This window comes from Salarias fasciatus, chromosome 15 (genome assembly GCF_902148845.1).
Source record: "Salarias fasciatus chromosome 15, fSalaFa1.1, whole genome shotgun sequence".
NCBI classification, from domain to species: domain Eukaryota; kingdom Metazoa; phylum Chordata; class Actinopteri; order Blenniiformes; family Blenniidae; genus Salarias; species Salarias fasciatus.
Genome location: NC_043759.1, coordinates 4,907,537 through 4,934,950, shown reverse-complemented (window position 1 = coordinate 4,934,950; position 27,414 = coordinate 4,907,537). Strand labels below are relative to the sequence as shown.

General features: G+C 45.1%; 2 protein-coding genes across 2 annotated transcripts in view; both read left to right on the top strand.

Moving 5' to 3' along the window:
- LOC115402059 (NACHT, LRR and PYD domains-containing protein 4C-like) overlaps nt 1–27,414 on the top strand; it is an 868,403-nt gene that overhangs the window by 392,606 nt on the left and 448,383 nt on the right. The window lies entirely within an intron of this gene.
- On the top strand, nt 12–27,414 carry LOC115402063 (NACHT, LRR and PYD domains-containing protein 12-like; the record flags this gene model as incomplete). Its single annotated transcript, XM_030110490.1, has 6 exons — nt 12–1,819; nt 2,347–2,520; nt 9,146–9,331; nt 15,473–15,655; nt 25,206–25,379; nt 25,682–27,414. Coding segments are annotated over 6 exons (2,589 nt in total), but the record flags the coding sequence as incomplete, so codon positions are not given.

The following is a 27,414-nucleotide window of genomic DNA, read 5'->3' as shown; positions in this document are numbered from 1 at the left end:
GTGTGGGTCTGCAGCAGCTTCTCGAAGAACATAAGAAGAGTCTGAGGAGGAAATGTGAACGTGTGACTGAAGGAAGTGATGAAGCAGGAGGAGGAAGCCTCCTCAACAGGATCTACACTGAGCTCCACATCACAGAGGAACACAGTGAGGAGCTTCAGAGGGAGCCTGAGCTGAAGCTTCTGGAGACAGCTTCCAGGAAGAAGAGCCTCCGTCACTCTGCCATCAGGAAGAAGAGCCTCCATCACTCTGCCATCAGGGTTCAGGACATCTTCAAAGCCTCGGCCCAGCAGCACAGACACATCCGAGTGGTTGTGACCAGCGGCGTGGCCGGCAGTGGAAAAACCTTCTCGGTGCACAAGTTCAGTCTGGACTGGGCCGAGGGCCTGGAGAACCAGGATGTGGGGGTGCTGGTGGTGCTCTCCTTCAGGGAGCTGAACCTGCTGGGAGAGCGGCCGTACAGCCTCCTCTCGCTGCTGGCTGTTTTCCATCCCACGCTCCAGAAGCTGACGGCAGAGGAGCTGGATGTCTGCAGGCTGCTCTTCATCTTGGACGGTCTGGATGAAAGCAGACTTTCTCTGGACTTCAGCAGCAGCCGGCGGCTGCTTGACGTCTTCCAGCAGTCTTCAGTCAGCGAGCTGCTCACTAACCTCATCCGGGGGGATCTGCTGCCCTCGGCTCGGGTCTGGATCACTTCCAGACCGGCGGCGGTCCATCAGATCCCTCCAACATGTGTGGACAGACTGACAGAAGTGCGAGGCTTCACTGACGCCCAGAAGGAGGAGTACTTCAGGAGGAGGCTGAGTGATGAGGAGCTGAGCAGCAGGATCATCTCCCACATCCAGACCTCCAGGAGCCTCCACATCATGTGTGGAATCCCAGTCTTCTGCTGGATCACTGCTACAGTTCTGGAGCACATGTTGAGCAGCGAGCAGAGAGGAGAGCTGCCCCAGACCCTGACTGACATGTACTCCCACTTTGTGCTGGTTCAGACACACAGGAAGAAGCTCAAGTACCATGAAGGACCTGAGACTGGTCCACAGGAGCTGACGGAGGCTGACAGGGAGCTTCTTCTGAAGCTGGGCAGGATGGCCTTGGAACATCTGGACAGAGGAAACATCCTGTTCTACCAAGAAGACCTGGAGCAGTGTGGTCTGGATGTGACTGAGGCCTCGCTGTACTCTGGAATCTGTACTCAGATCTTCAAGAGAGAGTCTGTGATCTTCCAGAAAGCCGTCTACAGCTTCGTCCATCTGAGTGTTCAGGAGTTTCTGGCTGCAGTCTCCATGTTCCACTGTTTCACCAGCAGGAAGACAGACGCACTGAAGACCTTCTTTGGAGAGGATCATGCTTTCAGATCTCTTGATGATTTGCTGGTGGTCGTCCTGGAGAAATCCGTCAGGAGTCAGAACGACCACCTGGACCTGTTTGTCCGCTTCCTTCATGGCCTTTCTCTGGAATCCAACCAGAGACTATTAGAAGGTCTGCTGGGTCGGACAGAGATCAGTCCAGAAATCATCCAGAGAGTCATCTGGAACCTGAAGGAGATCAACAGTGATAAAGTGTCTCCTGACAGATGCATCAACATCTTCCACTGTCTGACGGAGATGAAGGACCTCTCAGTCCATCAGGAGATCCAAGAGTTCCTGAAGTCAGAGAACAGATCTGAGAAGAGACTCTCTGGGATCCACTGCTCAGCTCTGGCCTACATGCTGCAGATGTCAGACCAGGTCCTGGAGGAGTTTAACCTGTATAAATACAACACATCATGGGAGGGACGATTCAGACTGATCCCAGCTGTGAAGAACTGCAGGAAGGCTGAGTGAGTCCACAAGTCTTCATGATCAATGTCTCAGTGATGTTTGTAGAACGCAGTTCCTGTAGTTCCTCTGTGGAGATGATCATCAGTGAGCTGTCCTGAAGAACCCATCAGTCCACTCGTCCCATTATTCCCTACATTTACTGCTGTTCCTCGGTGTCAACAATCCCCTGCAGAGGTTGGCTCAGTTCTCAGGATCTGTTCAGACTGAGGCTGTCAGTCTTCCTTCATGTTCTAATTCACATTGCTTCTCTTCTTGTCTGGAACATTCAAATATTTTCCAGTTTGTTGAATTCCTCTCATCAGCCCTCAGACAGTGTGAGAATAAAGCAGCAGATCTTCTCTGATCTTCTTGAGACTGTTTCCATCTGATGAAATAATTCCTGTCAGACTCAGCAGGAACAGGACTAAAGACCTGCAGCACGGTGTAGCAGGTTGTGCTGTTTCTACAGGAGAGCAGGTCTGATGTCCAAAAGTCCAACAAAGTGTCCTCTCTCATCCTGTCCTGTCCTCTCTGGGTCTCATTACAGTCTTCCTGGCTGTGGACTCTCTGATCCTCACTATGAAGTGATCTCCTCAGCTCTGAAGTCTGACCCCTCCCATCTGAAACATCTGAACCTGAGTGACAACGACCTGGAGGATTCATCAGTGGAGATTCTGTGTTCTGGACTGGAGAGTCCAAACTGTAAACTGGAGACTCTGAGGTCAGTTCACTGCCTTGAAGTTAGAATCTGTTGGAGTCAAAGGACTGAGAGGAGTTGAGGAAGATTCCAGATGTTGGAGGGACAGAGAGTGGACTGAGCTCTGCAGCATGTTGATGAGAGCTCTTCTCCTCCTGGAGGCTTCAGCTGTTTGGACTTTACATTTCTAAACTCTTCCAGTCTGAACCTTCTTCAGCTCTCAGTCACTTCAACATCAAACTTTGTCCTCTAATCTCACTTCTTTCTCTCTTTATTCAGGTTGAGGGGCTGCAGTTTGTCAGAGATCAGCTGTTCTTTTCTGGCCTCAGCTGTGAAGTCCAACCCCTCCCTCCAGAAACATCTGGAACATCTGGACCTGAGCCGGAACCCTCTTCAGGATCCAGGAGTTTCTCAGCTGTGTGGTTTTCTGCAGAGTCCACTCTGCCGTCTGAAGACTCTGAGGTCAGAATCCATGTTTAAGTGTGTTTCAGTACAGTTGTGTTGACATAAAGGTCAGACATCAGGCTGGTCTGAGAGTGATCCACAGAGGATCTCAATGAGGACCGGAGCTTCTTCTCTGGTCTTTAGTCCTGTGACTGTGGCAGAGTCGTGTGCAGCTCCACATTTCAAAGCTTGCTAGAAGAAGAAAGCTGCTGCAGTGGATCACTGACTGTGAACCTCTGACACGCTCCATGTTGACCTTCAGCTTTCAAAGCAGGCTGATCTCTCCTGGATCCAGCTGTCACTGATCTCCCAGCTGGAGCTCCAGACTCTCAGCAACTCTGCAGACTCTGGACTTGTTGGCTTTCTGTCCAGTAACCTTGGCTGTTGACATGTCCTCCACTGGGCTCTGCTTCTGTTTGGTCTTCACATCAGTTGAGCTCTCTGAAAGATCAAAGATCAAATTAGAGAGAAGAAGAACCCCAGTTCTTCTTTCACTTCCACGGAGCTCCAACTTTCTGAAGAAGAAATGGAGACCAAGGATCAGTGTGGTCAGTCTCATCTAAACGGGATTACAGTTTTTCTCCGTTGCTTTGGCTCATTTCTTGAAACAGAAATGACATTCTCAAAACAACACGGACAAACCTCCAAACTACTCTGTAACTGCTCACAACAGAACAGTGTTTCCTTCATTTCACCACATTGTAAATAGCTTTGGCCATGTCTCAGTGTCTCAGAGCATCTTTGCAACTTATGAAACACAGTCAGGCTCGATTTAACACAATTTCCAAGTGAATAGATCATGTTGATCTCAACTGATTGATAGATTCTCAGCCTCATGGTTGTTCTCTCTAAAACATATGAGCAGTATTTCGTTGTATCAGTGATCAATAGTCTGATCAACTGTCAAAATCTGTCAAGAACAAACTGCAGTACTGTGAAGATCAGACGTGGATCTGTTTACATGAAGGTGAGGAGGACAGTCAGGGGGGTGAGGAGGACAGTCAGGGGGTGAGGAGGACAGTCAGGGGGTGAGGAGGACAGTCAGGGGGGTGAGCAGCGAAGCAGTGAGCTGTTAAACTCCAGCTTCATTTACAGCAGTGGCGGCTGCTGGTCTTCCAAAAAGGGGAAGCTCATTTTTAGCATACATTGTAAAATGTGTCTGTTTTTGTATGTAAATTCTATTAGCTTTCATGCCTTTTGTACGCCCTGACAAAGTTAGACAGATCCCCAAAGCCCACTTGTGACCAGAAAACACATCCCTGAGATGGTTTCATCCAGTGGCATGGCCAGCAGGATATTTTATTGGTGACAGCGCTTCCAGTCAGCAGCTCACCTGGTCAGACCAGGACAGCTGAAAAGACCTGTTACTTTTCCCCACGTTTTGGCACCAGCTCAGTCTTAGGAGTTGACCTGTTCTGCAGTTTAACACCAATTTTCTTTTCGTAAGGAAGAATATCAAATGGCTTCGCCAAAATCTGGTCCACAACATTCACATTGTCTGCTGTTGTGTGCAGCTTGTGAGCAGCTGGAGCTGCTGCAGAGGCCAGAGCGCTGTGTGACCGCCTGAGAGTGAGAGTGAGAGACGGGGAGAAGCTCCAGCTGCTGGTGGAGGACAGAAACTGCAGAGTGACCTAAACGAGTCTCCAAACACAACGCTCGTCGTTTGGCCAATTCCAATTCCCATCTTCACCCTCAATCTCAACACTCAAGCTCAAAGCTCAATCTGAGGGTCCCTCAAAAACGAGAGTTGAGGAATATAATGTGACTTGGAAATGGGACACCACTTAAACGCAGTTACACCCTTAGACTGAAGAGGGCAGCACTATATCAGATGAATCGCAGCACGACGCGACGTAGAAGAAGAAAGTAAACCCAGAAATAAACAAGAAATGGAAACTCCAGCTGCGTGGGCTTTGCGAATCTTTTCAAGATTGTCTGTAGAAACAACAAAAGCGGCGCGAAGGAGAAGACTCTTCAGTCACATGGCAGCACTGATGACTCAGATACAGGTGTGTGTATTATACACGCGCAATAATCATAATAACAATAATAATAATAATACATTTTATTTATATGGCGCTTTTCAAGATACTCAAAGACGCTTCAAATAAATTAAAAACAACAGCATAACAGCAATGCATTCTGGATATCCCTTACCACCAAGGGTGGTCTGGGAAAATCTCAACATTGAGGGACATAACCTCCCTCAAACTCGTCCTTTTGCTCAAAATATTTGAGAGTTGGGACAAGACTTGACTCGCGGGAGCGTGCATTTTTAAGATTGAGGGTTGAGAACGAGGGTGAGTCTCCGAGGATCAGTAAAGCCTCCGGATCAACTCAGAACAACAGAATGAAAAACTTCAGAAGCGCTTTGGTGCATTTTTTTTTACTTTAAAATCACTGATTTGCTCATTTCGCTTTCAATCAAGCTTCAGACAGATCATCCAATCAGCACGCAGAAGCTCAGCGTCCAGGCCAGCCCACTGCCCATAGACCCCTTTGAAGCTCCGTAGTCCGATGGGCGGGACCAGCCCAGCATTTTATCCAATGAGCGTCCAGTTTCACTGCAGCGGAACAACCCACTCTCGCTTCATCATGGACGCTCAGCGTCCAGCTGTTTAAAGTGCCGTGCCGCTGCGAGGAGTGAGAAAAAATCCGAGTCAATTACCTGAGATAAGTAGCTGATGCTAAACAAAAGATGAACGTATTGTAGCGCATATTTAGTCAATGAAATGTACACACAACAGTAAATATTGGACCACTTATTTTTTGACATTTTAGGGGAAGTTGAGCTTCCCTTGCAGTCTTAGAGCAATCGCCACTGATTTACAGCACTGTGGGCTTAATACAGTTTTTGTTCATTTGTTTGTTCCTTTGTGTGTGTATTACAGTATGTTGAACTCTGATGGATGAAGTTACTTTGTGTGTAAATAAAATAATTATTTCCCTGGAAGTATGAGAGCAAAGTGTGAGTCATAAATTGAAGGTTCTTCTTCCTGTGAAAAACAAAAAACTTTCACAGTAATGATTGTGAATGAAGGACTGGGCTCAGACTGAAAGGTCGATGAGGGATATTTCAATGTTCCTCTGACTTAAAGACAAAACATCTCTACATTCTGACTGTCAGTGACTCACGATGACAAAGAGACGAAGCTTTTTGAAGACTTTGATCATTTGTTTGAGAAACAAATGTAGTTTTTCCACCTGAGTGAACTGTTCTGAAGAGGTCTGGTCTTTGACAGGTGAACCATGTGGTTCTGCTGAACTGTCCAGGCTGTTTTTGACAAGAGAACCAAGAGAACTGAGAACGTCTGGTCTGTTTGGAAAAATGAGCCAATGCTGTTGAGAAGGATCTTTACATTTTGGAGATGCTTGACTGTTTATATGGGAAAGAAATGTAGCTTTGAAACATGAGTGAACAGTTCTGGGAGAGAGATGAGCTTCAGAAAGTGAACTATAGCGTCGAGCTGAACTGTGAGACTGCTGAGCCAAAAGATCTTAGAGTTTTGAAAATGTGATTTCAGTTTCAAAAAATGAGCCCAACCAATGGAGAAGAACTCACTCCTCATTTCAGCTGACATTTAAAACCAAAGTTAGAAAAGATTCAGGAAACAGATGTTGAAGGATTTGGAGTTCTGCAGAGAAGAGGTGAAAACTGAGAAGTCAGACCTGAACATTAAAATTGAAAAAAAAAAAAAAAATGATAATAATAATAATCTTTTAGTGTTCTAAGAGTTAGAAAAGAATAAAAACCACAATATGCAAAATCAGTGACTGTACGGTTTTATTGCACTAGCGTCCCTAGTTTAGTGTGGGGTCCCCCAGGGCTCCGTACTCGGTCCTTCCCTCTTTACCATATACATGCTTCCCCTTGGTCGTGTTGTCAGCAAGCATGGAATAAACTTCCATTGCTATGCTGACGACACACAACTCTACATCAAAATTTCATCCAGCAGCTCTCCTACCCCCTCTGTCTCCCCCCTCAGCTCCTGCCTGGAGGATATAGGGGCGTGGATGAGTCAAAACTTCCTGCAGCTTAACGGCTCAAAAACAGAAGCCATTCAAACGGGTCCTCCTCATCAACTCCGCTCCTCTCCTCTTACCTCTGTTTCATTCCTCGGTCACACCATTCCCCTCTCTCCCTCTGTTACAACCCTTGGGGTCAAGTTTGACCCCCACCTCTCTTTTGACAATCATGTCACCTCCATTTGCAAAACATCCTTCTTCCACCTTCGTAACATTTCCAGACTGCGTTCCTCCCTCTCCCTCCCCGCTGCAGAGAAGCTTGTCCACGCCTTTGTTTCCTCCAGGCTGGACTACTGTAACGCCTCCTCATCGGGATCTCTGGCAGGAGCCTCCAAAAGCTCCAGTATGTACAGAACAGCGCTGCCAGAGTCCTGATGAGGGGCGGAAATATGAGCACATCACTCCCATCCTTCACTCTCTCCACTGGCTTCCCATTCAGGCCCGTATAGAGTACAAGATCCTCCTGCACCCCCATCACTGTCTGCACGGTGCGGCCCCCACCTCCCTCACTGAACTGCTCACACCACACACCTCTGCCCGGACCCGGTCAGGCCAACTGCATCGTCTGGTTCGGCCCAGGACACGGCTCAAAACCGTGGGGGACCGGGCCTTTGAAGCCGCAGCTCCCCGTCTGTGGAACGCTCTCCCAGACCACCTTAGGGCCCCACAGACGGTGGGCGCTTTTAAAAAAGAACTGAAGACCTTCCTCTTCAGAAAGGCATACCAACAATAATGCTGCTTAATATGTTGCTTGTATTGTAATGTTTTTACCCTGTGCTTGTTTTTAACCCTGTGCCTCTTGTAGCACTTTGAGATTTGATTTTAAATGTAAAGTGCGTTACAAATAAAATCTATTATTATTATTAATAACTCCCATCGTAAAGGGTGTGTTGACTTGATGACACAGTGTCTACTCACGCTTCAGACACTCCAAAACTGTTTCTTCAACGTTTATTTATGAAGAACACAGTTTGTCCTGCCAGGTAAACAACAGCTCAGCATCACCAGTCAACATCGCGTCTGAGCAAAAAGTAGATCCAGCACGTACCGCATGCACAGATGTACTACAGCGTGCCCCTTTTCTTTCAGTATAATTACACTGAAACATAGGTATACAACAAAAATTCAACATAAATACAGGGAGAAAACACCAGCAAAAATGAATTATAAATCAGATGATGTCATCAGAACCAAGCCAGAACCAAGACGCATGGCGAGGCGGCTTTCAGCCATTACGGCCCCCGCCTGTGGAACAGCCTGCCGGAGAACCTCAGGACCGCAGAGTCTGTTGATATTTTTAAAGGCATCTTAAAAACACACCTTTTTAATCTGGCTTTCAATTGACCTTTTATAGTTCTTATCTCCATCATTTTTATTTTTTGTTATCATTTTTATTTTAATCTATTTATCCTATTTATTTGTTCTATTTTTATTATGTACTTCTAACTTATTTTAATTTATTACTTTATAATCTTATCTTACTATTAACTTTGTATTATGTCTTTTTATGTCTTTAGCTGTTTTAGCTCCAGTGTTTCCTCAGGGGGGGTTCTTCACACCGGGAGTTGGTCCTGGTCCTCTGCTGGGGTCACTGTGCTCGAGTCCTCTGGTCCTGGCTGGCCTGGGGGTCTCCACACCTCGGTGTGCAGGTTCCCCTTGGTCTGGCGGGGTCTGGGGTCGAGCGCTGGGGCCCCAGTATTAATGACCTTCACCTTTTCCTGCTGTGAACGGCCCCACTGGTAGTGTTTTCCCATGATGCTTAGAGCCATGCCATGTCTCCTCTGCTGTGTGCAAATAATTCAGTGTGTGTGTGTGTGTGTGTGTGTGTGTGTGTGTGTGTGTGGTGTATATTTATTGATGGTGCGGTTTTTATTCTTTTGATTTTATGATCGTTTGTTCTCTTCAGCACTTTGCGTTGTTTTTATAAATATGAAAAGCGCTCGACAAATAAAGTGTGATTTGATTTGATGATAATATGATAACAAATTCCACACAGTGATGAGGGAGAGTGGAGAGAAGGAGCTCTGCAGCATGTTGATGAGAGCTCTTCTCCTCCTGGAGGCTTCAGCTGTTTGGACTTTACATTTCTAAACTCTTCCAGTCTGAACCTTCTTCAGCTCTCAGTCACTTCAGCATCAAACTTTGTCCTCTAATCTCACTTCTTTCTCTCTTTATTCAGGTTGAGGAGCTGCAGTTTGTCAGAGATCAGCTGTTCTTCTCTGGCCTCAGCTCTGAAGTCCAACCCCTCCCTCCAGAAACATCTGGAACATCTGGACCTCAGTGACAACGATGATCTTCGTGATTCAGGAGTTTCTCAGCTGTGTGGTTTTCTGCAGAGTCCACTCTGCCGTCTGAAGACTCTGAGGTCAGAATCCATGTTTAAGTGTGTTTCAGTACAGTTGTGTTGACATAAAGGTCAGACATCAGGCTGGTCTGAGAGTGATCCACAGAGGATCTCAATGAGGACCGGAGCTTCTTCTCTGGTCTTTAGTCCTGTGACTGTGGCAGAGTCGTGTGCAGCTCCACATTTCAAAGCTTGCTAGAAGAAGAAAGCTGCTGCAGTGGATCACTGACTGTGAACCTCTGACACGCTCCATGTTGACCTTCAGCTTTCAAAGCAGGCTGATCTCTCCTGGATCCAGCTGTCACTGATCTCCCAGCTGGAGCTCCAGACTCTCAGCAACTCTGCAGACTCTGGACTTGTTGACTTTCTGTCCAGTAACCTTGGCTGTTGACATGTCCTCCACTGGGCTCTGCTTCTGTTTGGTCTTCACATCAGTTGAGCTCTCTGAAAGATCAAAGATCAAATTAGAGAGAAGAAGAACCCCAGTTCTTCTTTCACTTCCACGGAGCTCCAACTTTCTGAAGAAGAAATGGAGACCAAGGATCAGTGTGGTCAGTCTCATCTAAACGGGATTACAGTTTTTCTCTGTTGCTTTGGCTCATTTCTTGAAACAGAAATGACATTCTCAAAACAACATGGACAAACCTCCAAACTACTCTGTAACTGCTCACAACAGAACAGTGTTTCCCTTCATTTCACCACTTTGTAAATAGCTTTGGCCATGTCTCAGTGTCTCAGAGCATCTTTGCAACTTATGAAGCACAGTCAGGCTCGATTTAACACAATTTCCAAGTGAATAGATCATGTTGATCTCAACTGATTGATAGATTCTCAGTCTCATGGTTGTTCTCTCCAAAACATATGAGCAGTATTTCATTGTATCAGTGATCATTAGTCTGATCAACTGTCAAAATCTGTCAAGAACAAACTGCAGTACTGTGAAGATCAGACGTGGATCTGTTTACATGAAGGTGAGGAGGACGGTCAGGGGGGTGAGCAGTGAAGCAGTGAGCTGTTAAACTCCAGCTTCATTTACAGCAGTGGCGGCTGCTGGTCTTCCAAACAGGGGAAGCTCATTTTTAGCATACATTGTAAAGTGTGTCTGTTTTTGTATGTAAATTCTATTAGCTTTCATGCCTTTTGTACGCCCTGACAAAGTTAGACAGATCCCCAAAGCCCACTTGTGACCAGAAAACACATCCCTGAGATGGTTTCATCCAGTGGCATGGCCAGCAGGATATTTTATTGGTGACAGCGCTTCCAGTCAGCAGCTCACCTGGTCAGACCAGGACAGCTGAAAACACCTGTTACTTTTCCCCACGTTTTGGCACCAGCTCAGTCTTAGGAGTTGATCTGTTCTGCAGTTTAACACCAATTTTCTTTTCGTAAGGAAGAATATCAAATGGCTTCGCCAAAATCTGGTCCACAACATTCACATTGTCTGCTGTTGTGTGCAGCTTGTGAGCAGCTGGAGCTGCTGCAGAGGCCAGAGCGCTGTGTGACCGCCTGAGAGTGAGAGTGAGAGACGGGGAGAAGCTCCAGCTGCTGGTGGAGGACAGAAACCGCAGAGTGACCTAAACGAGTCTCCAAACACAACGCTCGTCGTTTGGCCAATTCCAATTCCCATCTTCACCCTCAATCTCAACACTCAAGCTCAAAGCTCAATCTGAGGGTCCCTCAAAAATGAGAGTTGAGGAATATAATGTGACTTGGAAATGGGACACCACTTAAACGCAGTTACGCCCTGAGACTGAAGAGGGCAGCACTATATCAGATGAATCGCAGCACTACGCGACGTAGAAGAAGAAAGTAAACCCAGAAATAAACAAGAAATGGAAACTCCAGCTGCGTGGGCTTTGCGAATCTTTTCAAGATTGTCTGTAGAAACAAGAAAAGCTGTGCGAAGGAGAAGACTCTTCAGTCACATGGCAGCGCTGATGACTCAGATACAGGTGTGTGTATTATACACACGCAATAATCATAATAATAATAATAATAATAATAACAATATTAATAATACATTTTATTTATATAGCGCTTTTCAAGATACTCAAGGACGCTTCAAATAAATTCAAAACAACAGCATAACAGCAATGCATTCTGGATATCCCTTACCACCAAGGGTGGTCTGGGAAAATCTCAACATTGAGGGACATAACCTCCCTCAAACTCGTCCTTTTGCTCAAAATATTTGAGAGTTGTGACAAGACTTGTCTCGCGGGAGTGTGCATTTTTAAGATTGAGGGTTGAGAACGAGGGTGAGTCTCCGAGGATCAGTAAAGCCTCCGGATCAACTCAGAACAACAGAATGAAAAACTTCAGAAGCGCTTTGGTGCATTTTTTTTTACTTTAAGATCACTGATTTGCTCATTTCGCTTTCAATCAAGCTTCAGACAGATCATCCAATCAGCACGCAGAAGCTCAGCGTCAAGGCCAGCCCACTGCCCATAGACCCCTTTGAAGCTCCGTAGTCCGATGGGCGGGACCAGCCCAGCATTTTATCCAATGAGCGTCCAGTTTCACTGCAGCGGAACAACCCACTCTCGCTTCCGCATGGACGCTCAGCGTCCAGCTGTTTAAAGTGCCGTGCCGCTGCGAGGAGGAGTGAGAAAAAATCCGAGTCAATTACCTGAGATAAGTAGCTGATGCTAAACAAAAGATGAACGTGTTGTAGCGCATATTTAGTCAATGAAATGTACACACAACAGTAAATATTGGACCACTTATTTTTTGACATTTTAGGGGAAGTTGAGCTTCCCTTGCAGTCTTAGAGCAATCGCCACTGATTTACAGCACTGTGGGCTTAATACAGTTTTTGTTCATTTGTTTGTTCCTTTGTGTGTGTATTACAGTATGTTGAACTCTGATGGATGAAGTTACTTTGTGTGTAAATAAAATAATTATTTCCTTGGAAGTATGAGAGCAAAGTGTGAGTCATAAATTGAAGGTTCTTCTTCCTGTAAAAAACAAAAAACTTTCACAGTAATGATTGTGAATGAAGGACTGGGCTCAGACTGAAAGGTAGATGAGGGATATTTCAATGTTCCTCTGCCTTAAAGACAAAACATCTCTACATTCTGACTGTCAGTGACTCACGATGACAAAGAGACGAAGCTTTTTGAAGACTTTGATCATTTGTTTGAGAAACAAATGTAGTTTTTCCACCTGAGTGAACTGTTCTGAAGAGCTCTGGTCTTTGACAGGTGAACCATGTGGTTCTGCTGAACTGTCCAAGCTGTTTTTGACAAGAGAACCAAGAGAACTGAGAACGTCTGTTCTGTTTGGAAAAATGAGCCAATGCTGTTGAGAAGGATCTTTACATTTTGGAGATGCTTCACTGTTTATATGGGAAAGAAATGTAGCTTTGAAACATGAGTGAACAGTTCTGGGAGAGAGATGAGCTTCAGAAAGTGAACTATAGCGTCGAGCTGAACTGTGAGACTGCTGAGTCTAAAGATCTTAGAGTTTTGAAAATGTGATTTCAGTTTCAAAAAATGAGCCCAACCAATGGAGAAGAACTCACTCCTCATTTCAGCTGCCATTCAAAACCAAAGTTAGAAAAGATTCAGGAAACAGATGTTGAAGGATTTGGAGTTCTGTAGAGAAGAGGTGAAAACTGAGAATTCAGACCTGAACATTAAAATTGAAAAAAAGAAAAATAATAATAATCTTTTAGTGTTCTAAGAGTTAGAAAAGAATAAAAACCACAACATGCAAGTTAATGTAAATCAGTCATTGTACGGTTTTATTGCACTAGCGTCCCTAGTTTAGTGTGGGGTCCCCCAGGGCTCCGTACTCGGTCCTTCCCTCTTTACCATATACATGCTTCCCCTTGGTCGTGTTGTCAGCAAGCATGGAATAAACTTCCATTGCTATGCTGACGACATACAACTCTACATCAAAATTTCATCCAACAGCTCTCCTACCCCCTCTGTCTCCACCCTCAGCTCCTGCCTGGAGGATATTGGGGCGTGGATGAGTCAAAACTTCCTGCAGCTTAACGGCTCAAAAACAGAAGCCATTCAAACGGGTCCTCCTCATCAACTCCGCTCCTCTCCTCTTACCTCTGTTTCATTCCCAGGTCACACCATTCCCCTCTCTCCCTCTGTTACAAACCTTGGGGTCAAGTTTGACCCCCACCTCTCTTTTGACAATCATGTCACCTCCATTTGCAAAACATCCTTCTTCCACCTTCGTAACATTTCCAGACTGCGTTCCTCCCTCTCCCTCCCTGCTGCAGAGAAGCTTGTCCACGCCTTTGTTTCCTCCAGGCTGGACTACTGTAACGCCTCCTCATCGGGATCTCTGGCAGGAGCCTCCAAAAGCTCCAGTATGTACAGAACAGCGCTGCCAGAGTCCTGATGAGGGGCGGAAATATGAGCACATCACTCCCATCCTTCACTCTCTCCACTGGCTTCCCATTCAGGCCCGTATAGAGTACAAGATCCTCCTGCCCCCCCATCACTGTCTGCACGGTGCGGCCCCCACCTCCCTCGCTGAACTGCTCACACCACACACCTCTGCCCGGACCCGGTCAGGCCAACTGCATCGTCTGGTTCGGCCCAGGACACGGCTCAAAACCGTGGGGGACCGGGCCTTTGAAGCCGCAGCTCCCCGTCTGTGGAACGCTCTCCCAGACCACCTTAGGGCCCCACAGACGGTGGGCGCTTTTAAAAAAGGACTGAAGACCTTCCTCTTCAGAAAGGCATACCAACAATAATGTTGCTTAATATGTTGCTTGTATTGTAATGTTTTTACCCTGTGCTTGTTTTAACCCTGTGCCTCTTGTAGCACTTTGAGATTTGATTTTAAATGTAAAGTGCGTTACAAATAAAATCTATTATTATTATTAATAACTCCCATCGTAAAGGGTGTGTTGACTTGATGACACAGTGTCTACTCACGCTTCAGACACTCCAAAACTGTTTCTTCAAAGTTTATTTCTGAAGAACACAGTTTGTCCTGCCAGGTAAACAACAGCTCAGCATCACCAGTCAACATCGCGTCTGAGCAAAAAGTAGATCCAGCACGTACCGCATGCACAGATGTACTGCAGCGTGCCCCTTTTCTTTCAGTATAATTACACTGAAACATAGGTATACAACAAAAATTCAACATAAATACAGGGAGAAAACACCAGCAAAAATGAAATAAAATCAGATGATGTCATCAGAACCAAGCCAGAACCAAGACGCATGGCGAGGCGGCTTTCAGCCACTACGGCCCCCGCCTGTGGAACAGCCTGCCGGAGAACCTCAGGACCGCAGAGTCTGTTGATATTTTTAAAGGCAGGTTAAAAACACACCTTTTTAATCTGGCTTTCAACTGACCTTTTATAGTTCTTATCTCCATCATTTTTATTTTTTATTATCATTTTTATTTTAATCTATTTATCCTATTTATTTGTTCTATTTTTATTATGTACTTCTAACTTATTTTAATTTATTACTTTATAATCTTATCTTACTATTAACTTTGTATTATGTCTTTTTATGTCTTTAGCTGTTTTAGCTCCAGTGTTTCCTCAGGGGGGGTTCTTCACACCGGGAGTTGGTCCTGGTCCTCTGCTGGGGTCACTGTGCTCGAGTCCTCTGGTCCTGGCTGGCCTGGGGGTCTCCACACCTCGGTGTGCAGGTTCCCCTTGGTCTGGCGGGGTCTGGGGTCGAGCGCTGGGGCCCCAGTATTAATGACCTTCACCTTTTCCTGCTGTGAACGGCCCCACTGGTAGTGTTTTCCCATGATGCTTAGTGCCATGCCATGTCTCCTCTGCTGTGTGCAAATAATTCAGTGTGTGTGTGTGTGTGTGTGTGTGTGTGTGTGTGTGTGTGTATATTTATTGATGGTGCGGTTTTTATTCTTTTGATTTTATGATCGTTTGTTCTCTTCAGCACTTTGCGTTGTTTTTATAAATATGAAAAAGTGCTCGACAAATAAAGTTTGATTTGATTTGATGATAATATGATAACAAATTCCACACAGTGATGAGGGAGAGTGGAGAGAAGGAGCTCTGCAGCATGTTGATGAGAGCTCTTCTCCTCCTGGAGGCTTCAGCTGTTTGGACTTTACATTTCTAAACTCTTCCAGTCTGAACCTTCTTCAGCTCTCAGTCACTTCAACATCAAACTTTTTTCTCTAATCTCACTTCTTTCTCTCTTTATTCAGGTTGAGGAGCTGCAGTTTGTCAGAGATCAGCTGTTCTTCTTTGGCCTCAGCTCTGAAGTCCAACCCCTCCCTCCAGAAACATCTGGAACATCTGAACCTGAGCTGGAATGATCTTCAGGATCCAGCAGTTTCTCAGCTGTGTGGTTTTCTGCAGAGTCCACTCTGCCGTCTGAAGACTCTGAGGTCAGAATCCATGTTTAAGTGTGTTTCAGTACAGTTGTGTTGACATAAAGGTCAGACATCAGGCTGGTCTGAGAGTGATCCACAGAGGATCTCAATGAGGACCGGAGCTTCTTCTCTGGTCTTTAGTCCTGTGACGGTGGCAGAGTCGTGTGCAGCTCCACATTTCAAAGCTTGCTAGAAGAAGAAAGCTGCTGCAGTGGATCACTGACTGTGAACCTCTGACACGCTCCATGTTGACCTTCAGCTTTCAAAGCAGGCTGATCTCTCCTGGATCCAGCTGTCACTGATCTCCCAGCTGGAGCTCCAGACTCTCAGCAACTCTGCAGACTCTGGACTTGTTGGCTTTCTGTCCAGTAACCTTGGCTGTTGACATGTCCTCCACTGGGCTCTGCTTCTGTTTGGTCTTCACATCAGTTGAGCTCTCTGAAAGATCAAAGATCAAATTAGAGAGAAGAAGAACCCCAGTTCTTCTTTCACTTCCACGGATCTCCAACTTTCTGAAGAAGAAATGGAGACCAAGGATCAGTGTGGTCAGTCTCATCTAAACGGGATTACAGTTTTTCTCCGTTGCTTTGGCTCATTTCTTGAAACAGAAATGACATTCTCAAAACAACATGGACAAACCTCCAAACTACTCTGTAACTGCTCACAACAGAACAGTGTTTCCCTTCATTTCACCACATTGTAAATAGCTTTGGCCATGTCTCAGTGTCTCAGAGCATCTTTGCAACTTATGAAGCACAGTCAGGCTCGATTTAACACAATTTCCAAGTGAATAGATCATGTTGATCTCAACTGATTGATAGATTCTCAGTCTCATGGTTGTTCTCTCCAAAACATATGAGCAGTATTTCATTGTATCAGTGATCAATAGTCTGATCAACTGTCAAAATCTGTCAAGAACAAACTGCAGTACTGTGAAGATCAGACGTGGATCTGTTTACATGAAGGTGAGGAGGACAGTCAGGGGGGTGAGGAGGACAGTCAGGGGGTGAGGAGGACGGTCAGGGGGTGAGGAGGACGGTCAGGGGGGTGAGCAGTGAAGCAGTGAGCTGTTAAACTCCAGCTTCATTTACAGCAGTGGCGGCTGCTGGTCTTCCAAAAAGGGGAAGCTCATTTTTAGCATACATTGTAAAATGTGTCTGTTTTTGTATGTAAATTCTATTAGCTTTCATGCCTTTTGTACGCCCTGACAAAGTTAGACAGATCCCCAAAGCCCACTTGTGACCAGAAAACACATCCCTGAGATGGTTTCATCCAGTGGCATGGCCAGCAGGATATTTTATTGGTGACAGCGCTTCCAGTCAGCAGCTCACCTGGTCAGACCAGGACAGCTGAAAAGACCTGTTACTTTTCCCCACGTTTTGGCACCAGCTCAGTCTTAGGAGTTGATCTGTTCTGCAGTTTAACACCAATTGTCTTTTCGTAAGGAAGAATATCAAATGGCTTCGCCAAAATCTGGTCCACAACATTCACATTGTCTGCTGTTGTGTGCAGCTTGTGAGCAGCTGGAGCTGCTGCAGAGGCCAGAGCGCTGTGTGACCGCCTGAGAGTGAGAGTGAGAGACGGGGAGAAGCTCCAGCTGCTGGTGGAGGACAGAAACCGCAGAGTGACCTAAACGAGTCTCCAAACACAACGCTAGTCGTTTGGCCAATTCCAATTCCCATCTTCACCCTCAATCTCAACACTCAAGCTCAAAGCTCAATCTGAGGGTCCCTCAAAAATGAGAGTTGAGGAATATAATGTGACTTGGAAATGGGACACCACTTAAACGCAGTTACACCCTTAGACTGAAGAGGGCAGCACTATATCAGTTGAATCGCAGCACTACTCGACGTAGAAGAAGAAAAAAAAAACCAGAAATAAACAAGAAATGGAAACTCCAGCTGCGTGAGCTTTGCGAATCTTTTCAAGATTGTCTGTAGAAACAAGAAAAGCGGCGCGAAGGAGAAGACTCTTCAGTCACATGGCAGCACTGATGACTCAGATACAGGTGTGTGTATTATACACGCGCAATAATAATAATAACAATAATAATAATACATTTTATTTATATAGCGCTTTTCAAGATACTCAAAGACGCTTCAAATAAATTAAAAACAACAGCATAACAGCAATGCATTCTGGATATCCCTTACCACCAAAGGTGGTCTGGGAAAATCTCAACATTGAGGGACATAACCTCCCTCAAACTCGTCCTTTTGCTCAACATATTTGAGAGTTGGGACAAGACTTGACTCGCGGGAGCGTGCATTTTTAAGATTGAGGGTTGAGAACGAGGGTGAGTCTCCGAGGATCAGTAAAGCCTCCGGATCAACTCAGAACAACAGAATGAAAAACTTCAGAAGCGCTTTGGTGCATTTTTTTTAACTTCAAGATCACTGATTTGCTCATTTCGCTTTCAATCAAGCTTCAGACAGATCATCCAATCAGCACGCAGAAGCTCAGCGTCCAGGCCAGCCCACTGCCCATAGACCCCTTTGAAGCTCCGTAGTCCGATGGGCGGGACCAGCCCAGCATTTTATCCAATGAGCGTCCAGTTTCACTGCAGCGGAACAACCCACTCTCGCTTCCACATGGACCAGTGTTGCCAGGTGGACGATAATTATCGTATTTGTACGATAATTTTGCCCTCTGTACGATGTACGATCAATAATCCCAAAAAAGGCCAAATATACAATAATTTGACCATTCCGTGAAAGTGTGGTTGTAATTGGTTGTAATCAGCCTTTCGCAGCTGTTGTTGGATTTTTTTTGGTGAACCCTGAAGGCATCTCTTTCCACGTGACAAGTTTCAAGCCAATCTGCTTTTCTAAATGTGAGCCTGCCTCAGAACAACGGTAATGATTGGCTGAATAGTCCGCTGCGCCCCATGAGTGAGGAAAGGGGGGAAAAAAAACAATAGAAGAAAAAACGGAGCTGCTCCACCGGCTGCTGAAAAGCACAGCTTCTGTGTCTCTGCAGCAGCCTCCATCCGGCTCAAACAAGTTTGTTCATGAACATCGAACGATGTTTCTATGTGTTTGCATGTGATAGCCTCCTGTACGTCCAGCTGCCTTGTTGTATGTGTTTTTTTTTTCTGCACCAAAATTACTAGATCTCTCAACAGAGTGATTTGATCCCAGGCAGTGCTTTGTACGGTTTGAAAATTGAGTAAAGGGACATTATGTGAAAATCAGCTTATTTTGCTTGCCAAAGACATATTCATGCCTCTGGTATTGTATACAGAGGGATATTTTGCCCCAATTTTTTTAATATAATACAGCAGAGTCAGATTTACAACATTTGAACACAACCAATACTTTATACCACTTGAAAAATGAGTAAAGACATTACAATGTCAAAATCAGCTTATTTTGCTTGACAAAAACTGATTCCGCCTACTGGAAATCACTTTCTGGCAAAAATGAAGTTTAGGCATGACACAGGCCCTCTTAAGTTTGCATAAGTGCAGTTTTTGTTTATTTTATGACCTTTTTTCATTGTGAGCACAGAGACAATGTTGTTTCACTGAAAATAACATTTCAATACTTAAAGCCAGATCTTTATTTCCTTGTCACTTATCATGGAAACTATTTCCCTTTAAAGCCTGGTGCTATGTCTATTTCCTGACATGAGGTGGCCTCCAGGCCTCATGGTTTGGCTCATTAGTTCCCACCCGTCATTGTTTATGGGGGACACATCCGCCGAACGCAACTGTGGTGCTGCTGATGAATCCATTCAGACGTTCTTTGGTCCAATCCGTATTGGCGCAAAGCCGTGACGCTTTTCAGCACGACAGTGACTATAGCACATCAATAGACTTTTTTAGTTTGATTATGACGGGTGTACGATAATTTTCCTCAAAATACGATAATTTTATATCTCTGGTACGATAATCCTACATTTCCCACCTGGCAACACTGGCATGGACGCTCAGCGTCCAGCTGTTTAAAGTGCGGTGCCGCTGCGAGGAGGAGTGAGAAAAAATCCGAGTCAATTACCTGAGATAAGTAGCTGATGCTAAACAAAAGATGAACGTGTTGTAGCGCATATTTAGTCAATGAAATGTACACACAACAGTAAATATTGGACCACTTATTTTTTGACATTTTAGGGGAAGTTGAGCTTCCCTTGCAGTCTTAGAGCAATCGCCACTGATTTACAGCACTGTGGGCTTAATACAGTTTTTGTTCATTTGTTTGCTCCTTTTGTGTGTGTATTACAGTATGTTGAACTCTGATGGATGAAGTTACTTTGTGTGTAAATAAAATAATTATTTCCTTGGAAGTATGAGAGCAATGTGTGAGTCATAAATTGAAGGTTCTTCTTCCTGTGAAAAACAAAAAACTTTCACAGTAATGATTGTGAATGAAGGACTGGGCTCAGACTGAAAGGTAGATGAGGGATATTTCAATGTTCCTCTGCCTTAAAGACAAAACATCTCTACATTCTGACTGTCAGTGACTCACGATGACAAAGAGATGAAGCTTTTTGAAGACTTTGATCATTTCTTTGAGAAACAAATGTAGTTTTTCCACCTGAGTGAACTGTTCTGAAGAGGTCTGGTCTTTGACAGGTGAACCATGTGGTTCTGCTGAACTGTCCAGGCTGTTTTTGACAAGAGAACCAAGAGAACTGAGAACGTCTGGTCTGTTTGGAAAAATGAGCCAATGCTGTTGAGAAGGATCTTTACATTTTGGAGATGCTTGACTGTTTATATGGGAAAGAAATGTAGCTTTGAAACATGAGTGAACAGTTCTGGGAGAGAGATGAGCTTCAGAAAGTGAACTATGGTGTCGAGCTGAACTGTGAGACTGCTGAGCCAAAAGATCTTAGAGTTTTGAAAATGTGATTTCAGTTTCAAAAAATGAGCCCAACCAATGGAGAAGAACTCACTCCTCATTTCAGCTGACATTTAAAACCAAAGTTAGAAAAGATTCAGGAAACAGATGTTGAAGGATTTGGAGTTCTGCAGAGAAGAGGTGAAAACTGAGAAGTCAGACTTTAACAACATTAATATAAAAATACCCCGAACTGTTAATGTTCAAAACAGAAAAGAATAAAAACCACAATATGTAAGTTAATGTATATCAGTGATTGTACGAAGAAATGTCTTTAAGAATATCAGAAATGTCTGAAATGTCTGGATTCTGCCAACAGTGTAGTATTAACAACTGACATGTGGACATCTGGAGCAACAGAGCCTTATTTAACTGTGACATTTCATGTTATTGACGACAACTGGGAAATGCAAGCATATGTGCTTGAAACCTGTGCCTTTTCTGGGAAGCACACTGCAGACAATATTTGCGCTGAGCTAAAAAAGAATTGCAGATAAATAGATATAACTGTCAAAATCCAGGCAGTGATAACAGACAGTGGTGCCAATTTGGTGGCTGCAGTGCTCAAAGCAGGGTGGGCACATTACCCGTGTTTCGCACACACAATAAATCTCGTTGTCAGACACTAATTTAAGGCCATCCCTGAGCTTTTACACATCCAGCAGAGGCACAGTGCTATAGTAGCATTTTTCCATCACAGCACAAATGCAATGGAGAAGCTCAGGGAAATCCAAAAGCAACAGACATTTCCAGAGCACAAGCTCATTCAGTCTGTTGAAATAAGGTGGAACTCTGTGTTCTACATGTTTTAAAGAGTGCTTGAAAAGAAGGACGCCGTGACTACTGCTCTTTGTCTTTTTGGAAAGAAGCTCACTTTGCTTGACCGTGGAAGGTTGGTCCTTGGTTGGTCTCACACTGGATGCCTTGAGACCATCTGAAGAAGTTCTGAGGGAGGTATCAGCTGAAAAATGTGTCTATTACAAAAGAGATCCTTCTGGTGACACTTCTTCTGCGGTCAACTGCAACTCTTGATGCCCAGGGTAACAAGCTCGTGCTGTGTTGTCAGCATAGTGCCAACACCATTTTTACAGGAATTGAAACATTTTACAGTCTTGGTTTTAGCATCTACTTGGATGCAAGATTTAAAAACTTTGGATTCCGGGACATGACAAATGTTGACACTGTGAAAAAAAAGACATCACTGAAATACAATCAGTGAGTCAAACCTCAGCCCACTGTATCAGAGCCTGAACCAAGCATCAGCTCTGCTACCAGCTCTGTGTAAACACTGACACCTGGTGCTACCTCACAGTCCACTGCAAGGGCTTCTCGGTCCCACCTGCAGCTACAGGTGCGATATGTGTAACCTGCCTCAGCTCTAACTGTTAATGGTTAAAGACTGGGAGATACAGATATGTATTCCATCAGTGCTTCAATTACCTTGTGGACCAGTATTCAGAAGTCTGGGTCGCTACAGGAGAAAGGGAGCGTCGACAAATTGCAATGAGTGACTGAATAAAGAATCTCACACGTGTCAAAAGTAAATATATAAATAGATTGTATTGAACAAAAAAAAAAAAAACAGTTGTAGAAAAATAAATTATAACAAAACAATTTTAGCTTTTCAGGTCTCCAGACAAAAGATATCAACCACAATCAATAAATCAGTCCCTTATTTTGTTAAATTAATCAGTCTCTGTGTTTTTTTCTGCTTGGGTTGGCCCGCCACAACCACTGAGGTCCCGTGTTACCTTTACAGACACCGGAAGAATCCCTACTAGAAGAAGTAGTCTTGCAGATCAGCACAGGAATCCATACATAGGAAGGGAATGAAAACAAAGGAAGACAAGAAAAAGACAAAGAAAAAGAGCCGGCCCGCAAAGGCCAAAAACAGGGTCACTGTGTTGTTTTCATAAACAAAATATACTTTTACATTTAAACAGATACATATAAACACACATTCCTATACATATACCTTGTAACACAGCTTCTTAACCACTTTTTACTGTAAATTCAATGAACTGATCACATTTCTCAGTTTTAAAGCCATAGTGCGTAACTTCGGTCGCCCTCTAGTGGAATTCTTACAACAATAAAGCCGGAGCTTCCATATGACGGACGCCCAGGTGTCCCCCCCCCTTCTCTCCCCTCAACCACTGGCACGGCTGCCGCTGCGTTTCTACAGCACGAATCACTGCTGGAAACAGTTTTTATTCTCTGTGAATAAGGACAGTTTTTGAAAAAAAGATGGACTCTTCTGAAGAGGTTATTATGGTTTTCTTTTTCTGCTTTCAATGCTCTCCACCGAGGAAAAGCCACGCCAATACAAATCCTCGTTTGCCTTCTCTGTCTGTCACTTTCCTTCGCCAGCAATCCTGCCGACCGTCCAGGCTTTTTTTTTTTTGGTGGTAGGATCCACTTCAGGACTCTTTCTCGGCCGTTTCTTTGGATTAACTGCCATGCCGCTTCCTCATTCTGCCTGAGCTGGGCCTGTTGCTATGAGACCCTCCCCGTCCTCCCCCTCCCTTCTTGTGACGTAAAATGCGTAATTTCCTGCACACCAGCGCGGGAATGTCGCCGGTCGACACGCATAGCAAGAATTGTATATATTGAAAAATCCCGCGACATGTTGGAGGAGCCGATCGGCTTAATCTGCATTTTGTCATCTCCACTAGCAGTGGCTTGGCTAAAAAGGACATTCATAGACGTATTAAAGTTACACACTATAGCTTTAACATGAAGCAAAATGGATGAACATTTCTTTCCCTCTTTTATCTTTTTTTTTTTACCGCCACTCACTAAAAAACCACGGAATGAGGGCAGCTGTAAACAAAACACTGTCGTATAAAACATTTTTTTAACTACCACATTCATTGAAATAATGCCTCATTGATCCATATTAACATTAACAAAAGCAACACATTTTACTCCATTTATCAGACTAACTTCAGTAAAAGTTACTCACCAGAGGCTCACAGTTCACACACACACTCCAGGCACAGGGCACAATACAGGGCTCTCATTAGTCCAGGATCCCGCTTTTAAGAAACGGTGACGTGACAGTTCAGTACGCCCTGGTGTCGTCTTATTGGTCACACTATCACGTGAACTTCTCATGTCACCCAAATCTTGTACAATTTCAGAAAAACATTTTTGCCACGCTTAAAATGACGCCACTGACGGTCCAGGCGAACAAAACAAGCGCCCCTCGCCACCGGTCGCCACTGGATGACAGATTTCTCAGAAAGCCTTCCAAGACCGGCAAGATGGCAGCGTTCCTTCGCACTCCGTTTCACAGGGGTCGGGCCAAGGGGGAGGGCTAAAAAGAGAAATGGGATTGGGCCTAAATAATGTGATAATGTTAAAACAATAAAAACAGTGAATAAGCATAATGTTAATAAGTCAAATTCACAGTAACGAGACAAAACGAAGCAACCACCACCTTAGGCCTTCACATCCGGCAAGAAAAAAACTCCAAAAACCCAGTGGGAAAAGAAGAAATCTTGGGGAGAACCACAGTATGGAGGGATCCCACTCCCAGGGACGGACAGCTTTGGCAACAGTTAGCATGAGACAATAAGAGTAAAGCTTAGGACTATGAGGAGTAGAGCCGCTACTCCTCCACATCGAGAGCGGCCGGCTGAGGTGGCTCGGGCATCTGGTTAGGATGCCTCCTGGACGCCTCCCTGGGGAGGTGTTTCAGGCATGTCCCACTGGGAGGAGATCTCGGGGAAGACCCAGGACACACTGGAGAGACTATGTCTCTCGGCTGGCCTGGGAACGTCTTGGGATCCCCCCAGAGCAGCTGGAGGACGTGTCTGGGGACGGGGAAGTTTGGGCATCCCTGCTGAGACTGCTGCCCCGCGACCCGGCCCCGGATAAGCGGTAGAAAATGGATGGATGGATGGATGATGTGAGTGGGTGTGGAGTCCCAGACACCACCCACTGCGGAGTGGCCCAGAGTGCCTCTCCAACCTGGGGGGGGGGCTTTGCTGGACCGGCGTCTGCCTGGGGAAGTGGCTCGGGTCTGGGCTCTGTGATGGCCACCGACTGTCTGAGCACTGAGGGCCTCTCTGACCTGCTTCTGGCCCTCTGAGGGGTCAGAGGTCATATATGCATGAAACACTATCGCTATCACATTTGCATGATCACACTGATCTTTAATCACTCTTCACATTCTACCTGTGGACTCAGTTACCTTATCTTCTTGTGGTGGCTTACACCAATGGTGATCTGTAGTAGAGCTCTCTTGATGCACGCCCCGAGTTCACTACTTTAAAAACAAACAAACAAATCAGAGAGAAGAAGAACCCCAGTTCTTCTTTCACTTCCTCGGAGCTCCAACCTTCTGAAGAAGAAGAAATGGAGACGAAGGACCAGTCTGATTAGTCCCATCTAAAGAGGAATAGTTTTTCTCCATTGCTTTGGCTCATTTCTTGAAACAGACTCTGGGGTCAGTTGACTGTTACTGTTATAGAAGGAGAAATGTTTGTCAGCAGCTGTGATCTGAGACTCTGATCCTGCAGTGAGAGAGTGGACTGAGCTCAGCAGCAGCTCACTGGTGTGTGTGGACATGAGGAGGAGTGTGAATGTTGTGTGTGATGAAGATCCAAAACAACAGAACAGCTCATTGATCAGGACTCAGTAATGTAGAGCTGATTATTTCTCCATCAATACATCTGATCGGTTCCTCCTCACTGATTCTGCTGCTTTCTCTCTTTATTCAGGTTGGCTGAATGCAAGTTGTCAGAGATCAGCTGTTCTTCTCTGGCCTCAGCTCTGAAGTCCAACCCCTCCCACCTGAAGGAGCTCGACCTGCGTTCCAACCAGCTGCAGGCTCCAGATGTGCAGCAGCTGGTTGATCTTCAGCAGAGTCCAGACTGCAGCCTGCAGACTCTGAGGTCAGTAGATGGTTGGAGTGAGTCCATGCTGCTTTCAGCAGGTCTGGACTAAACACAGTCAGTGTGAGAACAAAGATCCAGTGTTTGACTCTCAGTGAGGCTGTGAGAGGAGAACGCTGAGCAGCTTCAGGATTGGACAGCAGAGGACACACAGTCAGCCAATCAGAGGAGCCACAGGCTTGTTGTGTTGGTCTGACAGTGGTGGTCCTTCATGAGCTCTGAGCTGCTGACTGCTGCTCTGAACAGGACTGAAGTCCTCACTGCTTCAGAGACTCTGATCATCTCCTCTCATCTCTCTGCAGGTACAAGGAAGACTTCAAGTACGACTATGAGGATGACGATCAGGATGACTCTGAGGACGACTGAGAGCAGAGCTTCGTCCAGAGGACCCACCAGAAGCTCCGAGTGTCAGTGGTACAGTGTGAAGAGCTGTGAGAGTCCAGCATCGAACCAGGGTTCCTCAGGATGTGACAAAGATTAATCGCTGTGTCCCCTCCTCCTCCTCCTCCTCCTCCCTGTTTGAGACATTCCTCTTTCTAATCAATCTCATCACCTTGTGGGCTCTAAAGAACTGATGTTGGCTGAAAATATAAAATCAGTTTGTAAACTGAAGTCTGTCAGGAAATTCCTTGTTATCAGTCTTTTCATGTGATCTGTAATCCATTTCTCTCTGAGCTCAGTCAATACTGAACAGTTTTCAGTAGCTTGAATTTAAGTGAGCATAAAGAAGAATGAACTAATCTTCTCTGCTCCTTCATCTCATGTCATCATATTCTGTCAACATTGAAAACCAGCAGCAAACAACAGAAACCCCAGAGGAGAACCAGCAGACAACTCCCAGACAGCAGCAGAGTGAGCGGCCTGCAGCCTCTCTGGCTCTTCACACTGCTGCTTCATATCAGATCCTCTTTGTGCTTCTTTGTGTTTTGATGGTGACTCTGATCTAAAACATAGTGAATGTGGTGTGTGAGTTACATTCTCCTGATTCTAGATCTAGATTGTTCCATAACTGGACTCCTTGTACTGAACTGCAACGTTCCCTCACTGTGGTTCTAGATTTAGGTTTGGTGAAGATCCCTGTTCCTTCAAGTTGTAGTTACTTTCTCTTTTTTTTTTAAATCTGCTCTGAATATCTATGGCTGAAGTGTTCTTTGTACTTTATACATAATTTGCAGAATATTGTAATATTGCAAGAAACTTGCTTAAAACAATCAATAATTCAAGTGATTACAACAGAAAGACAAACAAAACTGCAACATTAACCCCCCCCCCCCCCCCTTTTTTTTCTTATTCTGCTGAAAAAGGAGTGGGAAGAAGAGAACTTGTTTAATCCCAGTCCAAAGTCCTCATCAGTCACTTGATGGTGAATTTTCAAACGCTTCCTGTCATCAAGTCAAAGACAGCGAGAACCAGAGAGTAACGGGCTCAACAGCAAGTGTTGAATAATGCACCTCGATGCCCGCGTTATTCAGGACTCGCCGCCCACAAAGGAGATAAATGACGTGACTATAGCTGACGTTGGAATCACGAACGCCGTGTGGCCTTCCACACCTCAACGTGAGAGAACCATATCATGAAGCTCCAAATAGAGTCCCTTGAGAGAAGAGTGGAGCAATATCGAACTGCTCTTCAACGTTTCCGCCCCCACAGGAAGCAGTTCCCACTGGACCTAACAATACCCCAAGCCATACTGAGTGGTGCACCACTGCTTGTGTCCCTCTGTTTGGTCGTTACAGTCACACGGTTCGTATTAATCATTTATTAGTGTGTGAACCACGTTATTAATCTTTTTGAGTGAATACTTTTAGTATATTCATACGTGTGTGCTGAAACCAAGTGAAACTAATATTTGTGACTCCAGAAGGGCAAACAGGTTTTTAAAGCAATGAGAGAACGTTGTGGAAACGCTGTGGAGCTGTCAGACAGCTGTCAGGCCACTTTCTTTGGCGTCTTACTGGAACCTGTCGGGATCAATTGGAAATCAGATCGTTGTCTCTTCATGGGACTCAAATAAATCACGCTTTACTGCAAACAA